Below are 13,343 nucleotides of genomic sequence, written 5' to 3' on the forward strand. Positions count from 1 at the left end.
GTGGGCTGAGGGCAGACACCTGCTCTCTGCTCATCGCCAGAAGCTCTGTGATCGGCGAGGTCAGTGCGATCCCCCTGCCCTGCCCAGGTATGAGGTCAGACGGACGGGGCAAAGGGCAGCAGAGGCTGGAGCTTGCCAGAGCCAGCGAGCTGCAGCCTGCGGCCCCCCTGCCCAAGAGAGGCCGGCACAGACCAGGCTGCAGGGCCCAGGTCATTGGAATCCAGGAGGAGGTTCTGGAGACTGGCTCTAGCCACTGCTCAATGGTGGTGCCAGGGCCAGGGGCTCACGGTGCCTCTTGCTCTTGCCCTAACGCTCTTCCTCAGCACTGCCGATGCCGGGCGCCAGCCCAGCCCCTGCCAGCACTGCAGGGTCCAGCGTATCCCTGGCACTGCCAGTGCCTGACCCTCCCGGTGTCTGACCCCAGATGTGATCAGGAGCAGGCCCGGCTGCCAGAGCTGTGTGGGGAACGGGGATTCAACTGCCGTGAGGATTCGCTAGCTCTAAACCCGGCTGGGTTCCCATTTGAGGCGGAACCTGAAATTGCTGAAATTTGCCATGAGGGGGAAAGTCGTGGGGTCTGTGATTGTGGCGCTGCCCTAGAGCCCAGACCCTGCGTACTCTGGGGTCTGTGACCGTGAACCATTGCAACACAATGTGATTATGATATTAGGAAACACCCCAGAGAGTCCAAGCTCCAGTATTTCTTGAAGCAGTTCCTGTGGCTTGCAATCCAATTTAGAGTTTGTGGAACATATTCGTTTGAGGAAGACGACCTCGTCATTGAGATCTTTTGAGATTTCTTTGTTGTATTGTTGCTGAAGTTGTTCAGCTGCAGAAAGTAGATCTTCATTACTCAGTCTGTTGGACTGCCAAAGAAATCCAGAAAGGGTACAAATTAGTTGCAGTGACTCAAATTGACGTGTGAGACCTGACTGAATAGAGTCAATGATGACAAGGGAGACATTGACCCTATAATGCTGCTCGGCATCGGATTCAGTCGGTAAGTTGTGATTGGTGGAGAACTCAGATGAAATCCAATATTCTGTGCTACTAATTCAGACTCAATCAGGATCGCATCCCATTGTTTACGAATCTGTTGAATGTCATTGATAAGACTTTCAGTGTTATCCCTCTCAACATCCAGTGTAGCTTTGCGGGTTTCAGTTACCAGATTAGTTTGGTGGATCATTGTAAGTAGCTTCATCCACAACGATGACATCAGAAGGCATTCAAATTTGGACATGTGCTTCTGACTAGACTGAAGTGCATTTCAAGCCTGCGCAGTGAGATTCACACAAATGCTGAAAAGACTTAAAAGAAGGGAATACTAATTAAGAACACAAAATGAAAGAGTCAGACAGGTTATTATCCATATTACTGAATCAAAACTCAAGCACGCAAGGGATAATATAGCAGGCTGAGCTGAAGACAAAAGGATAACATATATATAGTAAATACGGACGCGGATACAGACCGAGGGATAATGTCCAAACATTTCTAACGTGTGTCCTAACGAAACTCACTGTACAAGATTGTCCTCACAAATTTTCAACTTGAATCTGGGCCTATAGACTAGGAAAGCCTATGATCATGGCCCAGCTACCAAGCTAGGGCTCAACCTACCAACCAGTCCCCTCTTTTAGCTCCCATAGGACGATAATAATGAGGAATTCTCACGTTCATCAACTTTCTCAACAGCCACTAGTAGTGGTTTGTTTGTATAATCGGCTGATCTGAGAGGACACGTTCATCACCGTCTAATCTTGTGCCATCAGAACCGATATATATTTGTATTAAAATTTATGAACATTTTTAAGTCCTTAATATGCCAAAATCTAAATCATGTCTCTCATTTACTCAAATTTGCAGCTCTAAGGTGAGCGAGCGTGTCACAGTTTGGTCTGATAGGGATGCGCATAAAAACAAGTTGTGAAACTTATGAAATGCCAAAAAATTAACAAGTCTCTAAATTTGAGGCCCACTTTGAGCTTGAGGCCCAGGCCAAATGGTCCCCTGTGATTGGCCCTGGCTAGAGCCCAGACCCTGGGGGCCTGGGGTCTGTGACTCTCTGCTATACAGCTGCAAGCCTAGGAACATCACAGCCAGTGCTGCCAGGGGGATTCCGGGCATATCGAGGGGTTTGGGGCCCTGGCAGGCTGGGGAGAGACTTCTCCAGTTTATACCTCCCCCATTGCACAACAGCAGAGTGGGAAGGGGCATCTGGCACCCTGGGAGCTGCAGCACCCCGGAAATGTTGCATATGGCAGCAGTGAGATCGTCTCCTTTCCTAGAACAATGTCCTGTATTCCCCAGAAGGGAGCGGTTGCATAACTGCCAGGGCACAGACGGTGCAGAGTTCGGGGTGCAGTTCCTCAGAGGTCTCAGGAGGTCGGGAGTGGGAGCGAAATCCCTCGGCACGTTACACAGCTCGGTTCTGTCCCTTCCTCTCGCTCAGTTCCAGGGAACTCAGCAGGTGACTCAGCAGCTGACCCGGTCATGAAGGGAACCCAGATCCGCACGCAGCCTGTGGTTGACGCATGTTCTGCCCCCTTCACACCGAGGATTTCACAACCTCCCACGGACACGTCCTGAGCCAATGGGACCCTGCTCGCCCCTTCTGCACCCTCAGCAGATGCCCGGGGGAAGAGGCTTTGGTACAGTCCAGTCTCCCGGGTCATTGTCCCAGATCCACACTGAGGCACTCGGCGCCGCCTGCCCACAGCTCCTGCTGCCTCCTCTGCAGCCCCCGAGCTAGACATGCTCTGAGCAGGGCTGTCCCTGCCCCTGCCCCTGCTGGCTGCCGGCTGCATGGCAGGGAAGGGCACTGGGGAGTTGGGGTGACCTGTGGCTTGCTGCTGCGGGGGGGCTGTGGGAGCCCCAGGGGGAGCTGGATGGGAGCTGGGCCTGAGCCAGGGGATGGGGAACATGTGACCCCGTGACCTTTCTGCAGTAACATCGTTGGGTGTCGGCCTAAGGAGGTCGGCCCCACTGGGCTGGCTCACAGGGTCCCAACCTGGACCCCACCAGGGGATTGTAACCTCCCTGCCTCCCCCTCAGGGCAGCTGAGAGAACCTCGAAAGTGTGAGCGGAGCATGAACTGAGGCCTCCATCTGCAGCCATCCTGCAGCAATAGCTCCGCTAGGCCCGGCCCATGGGTCTCAGCCCAGGCTGGGGGCTCTGCCAGTCTGTGCTCTGCGAGGTGGGAGTTGTTCCCCGGCCACAGAGTTCAGCCCTTTCCACAGGCAGCACCATTCTCTGCAGACGAGCGCCTGCCAGGACCCCGGGGTCGTTAGCCGCCCAGCCTGCAGGTCCAGGCTGGATGTCAGGGGGACGCTGGGAAGGAAAGGGCTGAGAGACACTGGGCGAGATTATCATCCCCAGAGACTGCTGAGGGCTGGAGAGGAGCTGTGCCGATGTGGGGAGGAGAGGTTCGGTTCTATCCCACACAACAACCAGCCAAGATGAAGGGCTAATGTTCCCCCACACTGAGAACCCAGCCCCCCAGGGAAAGCGAGTGGGAGCTGCAGACAATGCGCCTGGGAGGTTATTGAGTCCCACAGGGAGCAGAGGGGACACGAGTGGGGCAGGCACACGTAGGAAGACGTCGAAACAACGACCGTCTCCCCTGCCCTTCGCTGCCCCAGGGAGGGGTTGGTGAACGGGATGATCTGTTTTGCAGTAAAAGGGTGATGGGGTAGGGATGGCCAAGGGGGATCTGTGTCTCAGTGAGGGGTGATTGTGGTGAGTGGGGGCTGCGGTTTCTGCAAGTCCAACCCGCTCCTCCCACCCCAGAGAGTGACATAAACCCCTTAGTCTCCTGCTCTGCCCCACAGCCAGCTGTTTAACCCTTTGGCACCCACTGGGTAGCAACTCCTAGACAAGTCAGTCCCTGCCAGGCATCTCATCCAGAAAAACATTGCAGAGAATTCCCGTTTCCCCCCAGACACAGAAACCCTCTCTCTTCTTGTCACTGACAGTGCACAAGTGGGAGCAGATTGAGCCCCAGCCTCAGACACCCGGGTTCCCCTCCCCAGGCTGCCCAGGTCCGAGGCAGATGGGGTGTGTGAGAGTGAGGGGCTCCTCCGTGGGCTGAGGGCAGACACCTGCTCTCTGCTCATCCCCAGAAGCTCTGTGATCGGCGAGGTCAGTGCGATCCCCCTGCCCTGCCCAGGTGTGAGGTCAGACGGACGGGGGCGAAGGGCAGCAAAGGCTGGAGCTTGCCAGAGCTTCAGCCTGCGGCCCCCCTGCCCAAGAGAGGCCGGCACAGACCGGGCTGCAGGGGCCAGGTCATTGGAATCCAGGACGAGTTTCTGGAGACTGGGTCTAGCCATTGCTCAATGGTGGGTGCCAGGGCCAGGGGCTCACGGTGCCTCTTGCTCTTGCCCTAATGCTCTCCCTTCGCACTGCCGATGTCGGGTGCCAGCCTAGCCCCCTCCCAGAACTGCAGGGTCCTACGTATCCCTGGCACTGCCAGTGCCTGACTCTCCCGGTGTCTGACCCCAGCTGTGATCAGGAGCAGGCCCGGCTGGGTTCCCATTTGGGGCGGAACCTGAAATTGCTGAAATTTGCCATGAGGAGGAAGGTCGTGGTGTCTGTGACTGTGGGGCTGCCCTAGAGCCCAGACCCTGCGTACTCTGGGGTCTGTGACCGTGAACCATTGCAACGCAATGTGATTGTGATATTAGGAAACACCCCAGAGAGTCCAAGCTCCAGTATTTCTTGAAGCAGTTCCTGTGGCTTGCAATCCAATTTAAAGTTTGTGGAACGTATTCGTTTGAGGAAGACAACCTCGTCACTGAGATCTTTTGAGATTTCTTTGTTATATTGTTGTTGAAGTTGTTCAGCTGCAGAAAGTAGATCTTCATTACTCAGTCTGTTGAACTGCCAAAGAAATCCAGAAAGGGTACAAATTAGTTGCAGTGACTTAAATTGACGTGTGAGACCTGACTGAATAGAGTCAATGATGACAAGGGAGACATCGACCCTATAATGCTGCTCGGCATCAGATTCAGTCGGTAAGTTGCGATTGGTGGAGAACTCAGATAAACGCCAATATTCTGTGCTACTAATTCACACTCAATCAGGACCGCATCCCATTGTTCACGAATCTGTTGAATGTCATTGATAAGACTTTCAGTGTTATCCCTCTCAACATCCAGTGTAGCTTTGCGGGTTTCAGTTACCAGATTAGTTTGGTGGATCATTGTAAGTAGCTTCATCCACAAAGATGACATCAGAAGGAATTCAAATTTGGACATGTGCTTCTGACTAGACTGAAGTGCAGTTCAAGCCTGCGCAGTGAGATTTACACAAATGCTGAAAAGACTTAAAAGAAGGGAATACTAATTAAGAAGACAAAATGAAACAGTCAGACAGGTTATTATCCATATCACTGAATCAAAACTCAAGCACGCAAGGGATAATATAGCAGGCTGAGCTGAAGACGAAAGGATAACATATATATAGTAAACACGGACGCGGATACACACAGAGGGATAATGTCCAAACATTGCTAACGTGTGTCCTCACGAAACTCACTGTACAAGATTGTCCTCACAAATTTTCAACTTGAATCTGGGCCTATAGACTAGGAAAGCCTATGATGATGGCCAAACTACCAAGCTAGGGCTCAACCAACCAACCAGTCCCCTCTTTTAGCTCCCATAGGACGATAATAATGAGGAATTCTCACACATCAATAATTCCTTAGTCAACTAGACATAAAACTATAAAGACACTAAAATGTAACAATTCTCTATCTTTCAACACGCACTTGATTCAGCACCAGCCACTAGTAGTGGTTTGTTTGTATAATCGGCTGATCTGAGAGGACACGTTCATCACGGTCTAATCTTGTGCCATCAGAACCGATATATTTGTATTAAAATTTATGAACATTTTTAACTCCTTAATATGCCAAAATCTATATCAGTTAACAAAAAAATTATCTCTTTTACCAAATCATGTCTCCCATTTACTCAAATTTGCAGCTCTAAGGTGAGTGAGCGTGTCACAGTTTGGTCCGATAGGGATGCGCATAAAAACAAGTTGTGAAACTTATGAAATGCCAAAAAATTAACAAGTCTCTAAATTTGAGGCCCACTTTGAGCTTGAGGCCCAGGCCAAATGGCCCCCCTGGGTCCCCCTGTGATTGGCCCTGGCTAGAGCCTAGACCCTGGGGGCCCTGGGGTCTGTGACTCTCTGCTATACAGCTGCAAGCCTAGGAACATCACAGCCAGTGCTACCAGGGGGATTCCGGGCACGTCGAGGGGTTTGGGGCCCTGGGAGGCTGGGGAGCAAATCCCCCAGTTCACACCTCCCCTGTTGCACAGCAGCCGAGCAGGAAGGGGCATCTCGCAGCCCGGGAGCTGCAGCAGCCCAGAAACCTTGTATATGGGATGAGTGAGACCGTCTCCTTTCCAAGAGCAAGATCCCGCATTCCCCAGAAGAGAGCGGTTTGATAAGGGCCTGGGAACAGAGGGTGCAGAGTGTCCGGGAGCAGTTCCTCAGAGCTCTCGGGGGGCTGGGGAGGTAGGAGTGAAATCCATTGGCACATTACACAGCTCGGTTCTGTCCCTCCCTCTCGCTCAGTTCCAGGGAACTCTGCAGATGACTCAGCAGGTGACCCGGCCATGAAGGGACCCAGATCCGCATGCAGCCTGTGGGTGACGCACGTTCTGCCTCTTTCACACCGAGGATTTCACAACCTCCCATAGACACGTCCTGAACGAATGGGACCCTGCTCGCCCCTTCTGCACCCTCAGCAGATGCCCGGGGGAAGAGGCTTTGGTACAGTCCAGTCTCCCGGGTCATTGTCCCAAACCCACACTGAGGCACTCGGCGCCGCCTGCCCACAGCTCCTGCTGCCTCCTCTGCAGCCCCCGAGCTAGACGTGCTCTGAGCAGGGCTGTCCCTGCCCCTGCCCCTGCTGGCTGCCGGCTGCATGGCAGGGAAGGGCACTGGGGAGTTGGGGTGACCTGTGGCTTGCTGCTGGGGGGCGGGGGCTGTGGGAGCCCCAGGGGGAGCTGGATGGGAGCTGGGCCTGAGCCAGGGGATGGGGAACATGTGGCACGTGAACCCGCGACCTTTCTGCAGTAACATCGTTGGGTGTCGGCCTAGGGAGGCCGGACTCCGCTGGGCCAGCTCAGAGGGTCCGAACCTGGGGCCCACGAGGGGATCGTAACCCCCCTGCCTCTTTGGCCGTTACTGGCATGAGGTCTGGATCCTGGAGACACAGATATCATGAACGTACACCAGGCCCAGTCCTCCACCCCCCTCAGTAACTGATCCCCTGGCGCGGGGGGTTGGCAGGTGCCCCCTTTGAGGCTGAAAGGCAGGACCAGGAACTCAGAGCCCTCTAGGGGTGATGGGAGCAGATTTCACCCTGGCAACTCGGTCCAAAGGCACCTGCCAGTAGCCCCTGGTGAGATTCACAGGAGTGAGGTAACCCCTCCCTCCCCCCGCCAGGATTTTGTTAGACCTGGGCATGGGGCAGGCATCGAACATGGTGATGGCATTGAACTTTCAATAGTGCACACTGAGTCTGATCAACCCATCTTACGTGGGGACCAGCCCCACGGGTGAGTCCCAGGGGCTGGAGGAGGCTGGATCACCCCTAACACCAGCATGTCACGGACCTCTCTTTCCAGCCCCCGGGCTCTCTTCCCCGTGACTGTGAACAGGGAACACCTCCCCTCCCCCCGGGGCTGTTAGATTAGTGAGCCCAGGCCAGCTGGCGCCCGGCTGCGGGTACAAACACAGCCCCTCTGATCTCAGCCGGCGAGCTGGGGTCTGAACAGGTGATCCACCAAACTAAACTGGTAACTGAAACCCGCAATGCTACACTGGATGTTGAGAGGGATAACACTGAAAGTCTTATCAATGACATTCAACAGATTAGTGAACAATGGGATAGGATCCTGACTGAGTCTGAATTAGTGGCACAGAATATTGGATTTCATCTGAGTTCTCCACCAATCGCAACTTACCTACTGAATCCAGGGTCGCCCAGAGGGGGGGGGCAAAGGGGGCAATTTGCCCCGGGCCCCGGGCTCCGCAGGGGCCCCCAAGAGAAGAGCGGAGGCTCCCGCCTCCGCCCCTCTCCTGGAGCCTCAGCGCATCAAGCGCCGTGTCTCTGGCCGAGCCCCTGAGCCCCGCCCCGCTCCGAGCCGCGCGGTGAGGGGGCGGGGCTGGGAGCTCCGGGCTGAGCTCTGCTCCCTCCGCTCGGCGTGGAGCTCCCAGCCCCGCCCCCTCACCACACGGCTCTGAGCGGGACGGAGCTCAGGCCCCGCCGGCCACACGCTGCGGCTGTTCCGGCGAGGCGCTGAGGCTCCGGGTGAGGAGGGAGCCGGGGGTAAGAGGCTGGGGCTGGGGCTGGGGCTGGGGCTGGGGCTGGGGCCGGGGCTGGGGGGGGGGGAAGCGGGACCCGCCGCCGAAGCGCAGCCCCGTCTTCGGCGGCGGGGGGCCCCTTCCGTTCCGGGACCCGCCCCAAATTACCGCCGAAGACTGGGCTGCGCTTCGGCGGCGGGTCCCGCTTCGGCAGTAATTCGGCGGCGGGGGGCTCCCGCCGCGGGTCTTCGGGGCACTTCAGGGCGGGTCCCGGAACGGAAGGGCCCCCCGCCGCCGAAGACCCCGGGCCCCCGGAATCCTCTGGGCGGCCCTGACTGAATCCAATGCTGGGGAGCATTATAGGGTCGATGTCTCCCTTGTCATCATTGACTCTATTCAGTCAGGTCTGGAGGTTAAAGATAATCTAGGCATGGTCCAATATCTAAATAAATACTTTGCCTCGGTCTTTAATAAGGCTAATGAGGAGCTAAGGGATAATGGAAGGATGACAATTGGGAATGAGGATATGAAGGTAGATATTACCATATCCGAGGTAGAAGCCAAACTTGAACAGCTTAATGGGACTAAATCAGAGGGCCCAGATAATCTTCATCCAAGAATATTAAAGGAACTGGCACATGAAATTGCAAGCCCATTAGCAAGAATTTTTAATGAATCTGTAAACTCGGGGGTTGTACCGTACGACTGGAGAATTGCTAACATAGTTCCTATTTTTAAGAAAGGAAAAAAAAGTGATCCAAGTAACTATAGGCCTGTTAGTTTGACATCTGTAGTATGTAAGGTCTTGGAAAATTTTTTGAAGGAGAGGGTAGTTAAGGACATTGAGGTCAATGGTAATTGGGACAAAATACAGCATGGTTTCACAAAAGGTAGATCATGCCAAACCAACCTGATCTCCTTCTTTGAGAAAGTAACAGATTTTTTAGACAAAGGAAATGCAGTGGATCTAATTTACCTCGATTTCAGTAAGGCGTGACAAGCGTAACAGAAAGCCAAAGAATCAAATGGACGCTCATGGAGGGAGGGAGCGGCGACTGGAGGACTCAAGCAATCCCACAGTTCCTGCAGTCTCCGAAAAGCATTTGCATTCTTGGCTGAGCTCCAAATGCTTCTAGGGTCAAACACAGTGTCCGCGGTGGTTCAGGGCATAGCTCGGCAATTTACGCCCCCACCACCACCCCCAGAAGTGAAAGGGAAAACAATCCTCTCTTGACTCTTTTACATGTCACCCTATCTTTACTGAATGCTGCAGATAGACGCGATGCTGCAGCAGTCAACACCAACATCCTCGCTCCCACCCCCCGCCATGGGTAGCTGATGGTGCAATATGGCTGATATCCACTGTCAGGACTGGTAACCATGCCGACTAGCGTCCAGTGAGGTTGACCATGGGCACCTGTGTAAAAAGTTTTTCCTGGTAGATGGTGCAGTATGGCTAGTAACCGTCTTCATCATAGCAACAGGGGGCTGAGCTCCATCAGCCCCCGCCCTTCATGTGTAAAGAAAATATTCAATTGTCCCTGGACTAGCAGCGGGATGCTGGGCTCCTCTCCCCCACACTGCTTAATGTCCTGTCTGGACTATCATAGCAGCTGGAGGCTGCCTTCCACTCATTTCTCACTAACAAGTCACTGTGTCTTATTCCTGCATTCTTTATTACTTCATCAGACAAGTGGGGGGACACTGCTACGGTAGCCCAGGAAGGCTGGGGGAGAACGGAATCAACAGGTGGGGTTGTTGCAGGAGCACCCCCTGTGAATAGCATACAGATCATAATTTCTGCGGGATCTGACACAGAGCAGCTGTGTTCTCTGATACACTGGTTCTCTAATACACTTGCCCCATATTCTAGGCAGGACTGATTCTATTTTTAGATACCAAAAAGGAGGGATTGACTCAGGGAGTCATTCCCAATTTTGGCTTTTGTGCCCCTGGCTGATCTCAGCCAGGGGCACTTATGACAGTAGCAGATGGTGCAGTGCAAAAGGACTGGTAACCATGACCATCTTATTGCCAATTTATGGCATGGTAGATGGTACAGCATGGCTGATAACTCTCTCTGCCGTCATGCAAAAGCAAATGCATGCTGCTGTGTAGCACTGCTGAATCGCCTCTGTCAGCGGCATCTAGTACACATATGGTGACAGTCACAAAAGGCAAAACAGGCTCCATGATTGCCATGCTATGGCGTCTGCCAGGGCAATCCAGGGAAAAAAGGCACGAAATGCTTGTCTGCCGTTGCTTTCCCAGAGGAAGGAGTGACTGAGGACATTTACCCAGAACCACCTGCAACAATGATTTTTGCCCCATCAGGCACTGGGATCTCAACCCGGAAATTCCAAGGGGCAGGGGAGGCTGCGGAAACGATGGGATAGCTACGGAATAGCTACCCACAGTGCAACGCTCCAGAAATCGACGCTATCCTCGGACCGTGGACGCACACCACCGATTTAATGTGTTTAGTGTGGCCGCACGCACTCGATTTTATACAATCTGTTTTGCTAAACCGGTTTATGTAAATTCGGAATAATCCCGTAGTGTAGACGTACCCTCTGAGAGCACATTGTGCTGGGCTGTTTTTGTCCATCCCGATGACCTGGCCGAAGAGTACACAAGACCAGCTTTGAATATAGTGAGCAGCTGAAGGAAGGCCAGATCTCTGGGAAATCACCACATCTAACAGGTGCTAGACCATGACTTCAGTCTGCACCACTGGACTGCAGGAAGGTTGCTCCTTCCTCAGTGACTTGATCCCTCTGTGGCAGAAGGACCTGTGCATTGCCAGCTCTGGGGCGGGTGATCTCTCTGACAAGAGCTGTGTTGTACCCAGTACTGTTCAGGGCTAACACACTCCATGTGGCAGCATGGGACGCACCCGTAAGGTCTGCTTTGGACTTCCTATATTATAAGGGATGTCACTTATTTACATAAATTGCCTGTCCCATACTAAATCAGCACAGGATGCCTGTGACCCTGGAGTTCAGCTAGGGTTGCCTCATGGCCGGTTTTACAGCCTGGCCGATTGCTGGTGGAAACGTGCTGTTAATTTTTGCTCTGGGACCAACTGAGGGAACACTGGTCCTAGTGGAAACCCCCCGGGACATAAGCTGGGTGTGTGCACAGCCTGGCAGTGATGTCGCACACATCCAGCTGGGAGCATGGCCGGTGTGGTACCCCGGGCCCTGCTCTGAGTGCCGGACTCATCTCATGAGCCAGCAAAGAGAGGTGAGGAGTGGGATGGTGCTAGGAAAACTGTCCCCTATGATTGACATACAGTGTTGGCAGCCCTAGAGATGTGGGGCGCCTGGTGAGCTGGCATGCGTGCTGACTGGCTGCATGATCTAGTTTCTCTATAACGCTTTTGTCCTCAATGTCCTGTGAGAGCCGGCTGGCCACTGGGAGCCCATCCGTAAGCCCTGGCAGAGAGCGGCCCACTATTGCTGGACTGAAGTCAGACCGGACCCAGCCAGGTGACTCATAGCCAGTTGACTGCCGGAGCTCGGCAAGTGGGAAGGGGGAGAAGGGAGTTGGCAGAGGCAGAGTGTGTACATGCAGGGGGGAGGGCAGAGAGAGGAGGGGCGAGGCAGAGAGCTACTGGCTGCAATCCGGCTGACTCATGCGGTGGAGGGCACTTAGGCTCAGTATCAGGGTATAAATACAGCGGCTCAACACACCAGACTCACCTCTCTGGTTTCCAGCAGAAGGGACCATGCATCTCAGCAGCCTGGCCAGGGTTCTCCTCCTCTCCCTCCTGCTCCTGGAGAGGGCCAGAGCCGCACCGCTGCAGGTAAGGCTGGCAGTTCTTCTGAGAACAAACTCCTTTCACCTGGCCCCACGGAATCAGCTTTAGACAGACGGCGATTCCACAGCACTGCCAGCTCTTTGGGGCAGGTCCTGTCTCTGCTTGTGCCTGGGCAGCATCTGGCATGATGGGACCCGGATCTCAGCTGGGGCAGGGACTGTCCCTGGCCATGGGTCTGGGCAGTGTCCCACACAATGAGGCCCCTATCTTGGTCAGGGACTGTACAGCACCTGGCACAATGAGGCCTTGATCTTCAACTGGGGCTTCTAGGCACAACCATAATCCCTACAATTAAATAATAATCTCTATGCAAAAAATCCTACAAATTACACTGTAAACCCACAAAAGCCAGGGGGCAGAGAAATAGATAAAACCTGGAGGGATGGATAAACAGAGGGATGGAGGGAGGGAGAGATGGATGGATGGATGGGTGGATAAACAGTGGGATAAATGAATAGATAGTGAAAGTCAATGGAGTGATGCCAGTTTACAACAGCATTCACTGGCCTGCATTCGGTCATATTTTGCCCTCACAGCAGAGGAAATCAGGAGAAAGTCCATTGTAATTTGTGGAATTCCACCTGGTTCCCACAGTGGGACCCTCAGAGCTGAGGCATTAGCTCCTCTTCCACAACTTTTCTAAAATAGACGCTCTAGTTCAACTATCAGATATGGGCTGGACGCAGGGGGTTGTTCTCTGGCCGGTCTGATGCAGAATGGCAAAGCGAAGGATCAGTGGCCTTAGGCTCTATGACATGGGAGAAAGGGGGCACAAAGAACTAACTCTTGGCTTTTTCTAACTGGGTTGGCCGTATGGATCTGATTACTATTATAACCCCCAGGTAAGTCTCAGATAGGATAGGAGAGCCTCTTATATGCCTCATAATGAGAGATCGGACACAGCTCTTGGGCCTTTCATGTGGAAAGTGGAGGGGACAGGTTAAATGAAAGACTCCTGGTGCATCAAACCCACAGAAGAACCTAGATAGATGGCTGGCCAGGCTCATGGAGGACTCTAGTCTACCTCCCTGATAGTTCAGGGACCCTCATTATGCGTCCAGTTTGGCAGGACCAACCTAAAAACAAGTGGTTCCTGCAGTCTTTGGAGCTGAGCCCCACCACCAACCAGCTGCCGAGTGCTTCACAATAACGGCCAGCTAGAAGCTGTCAGGGACGGTTACACGGGGGTTAG

The 13,343-nt window shown here is 53.7% G+C and overlaps 1 protein-coding gene across 7 annotated transcripts in view; it reads left to right on the plus strand.

The window, feature by feature from the left end:
• LOC123351735 (41 kDa spicule matrix protein-like) overlaps positions 1–13,343 on the plus strand; it is a 77,901-nt gene that overhangs the window by 46,728 nt on the left and 17,830 nt on the right. For 4 of the 7 annotated variants that reach the window (XM_044991324.1, XM_044991321.1, XM_044991328.1 and 1 more), the window contains exon 4: positions 12,048–12,136. In XM_044991324.1, coding sequence (XP_044847259.1) covers positions 12,059–12,136 — 78 coding nt within the window. In that variant the 5' untranslated portion in view covers positions 12,048–12,058. Of the gene's footprint in view, positions 1–11,724; positions 11,835–12,047; positions 12,137–13,343 lie in introns of those variants that run through there. The other 3 variants (XM_044991323.1, XM_044991326.1, XM_044991322.1) reach the window with 2 other exon arrangements.

Source organism: Mauremys mutica, chromosome 17, assembly GCF_020497125.1.
Source record: "Mauremys mutica isolate MM-2020 ecotype Southern chromosome 17, ASM2049712v1, whole genome shotgun sequence".
Lineage (NCBI taxonomy): Eukaryota > Metazoa > Chordata > Testudines > Geoemydidae > Mauremys > Mauremys mutica.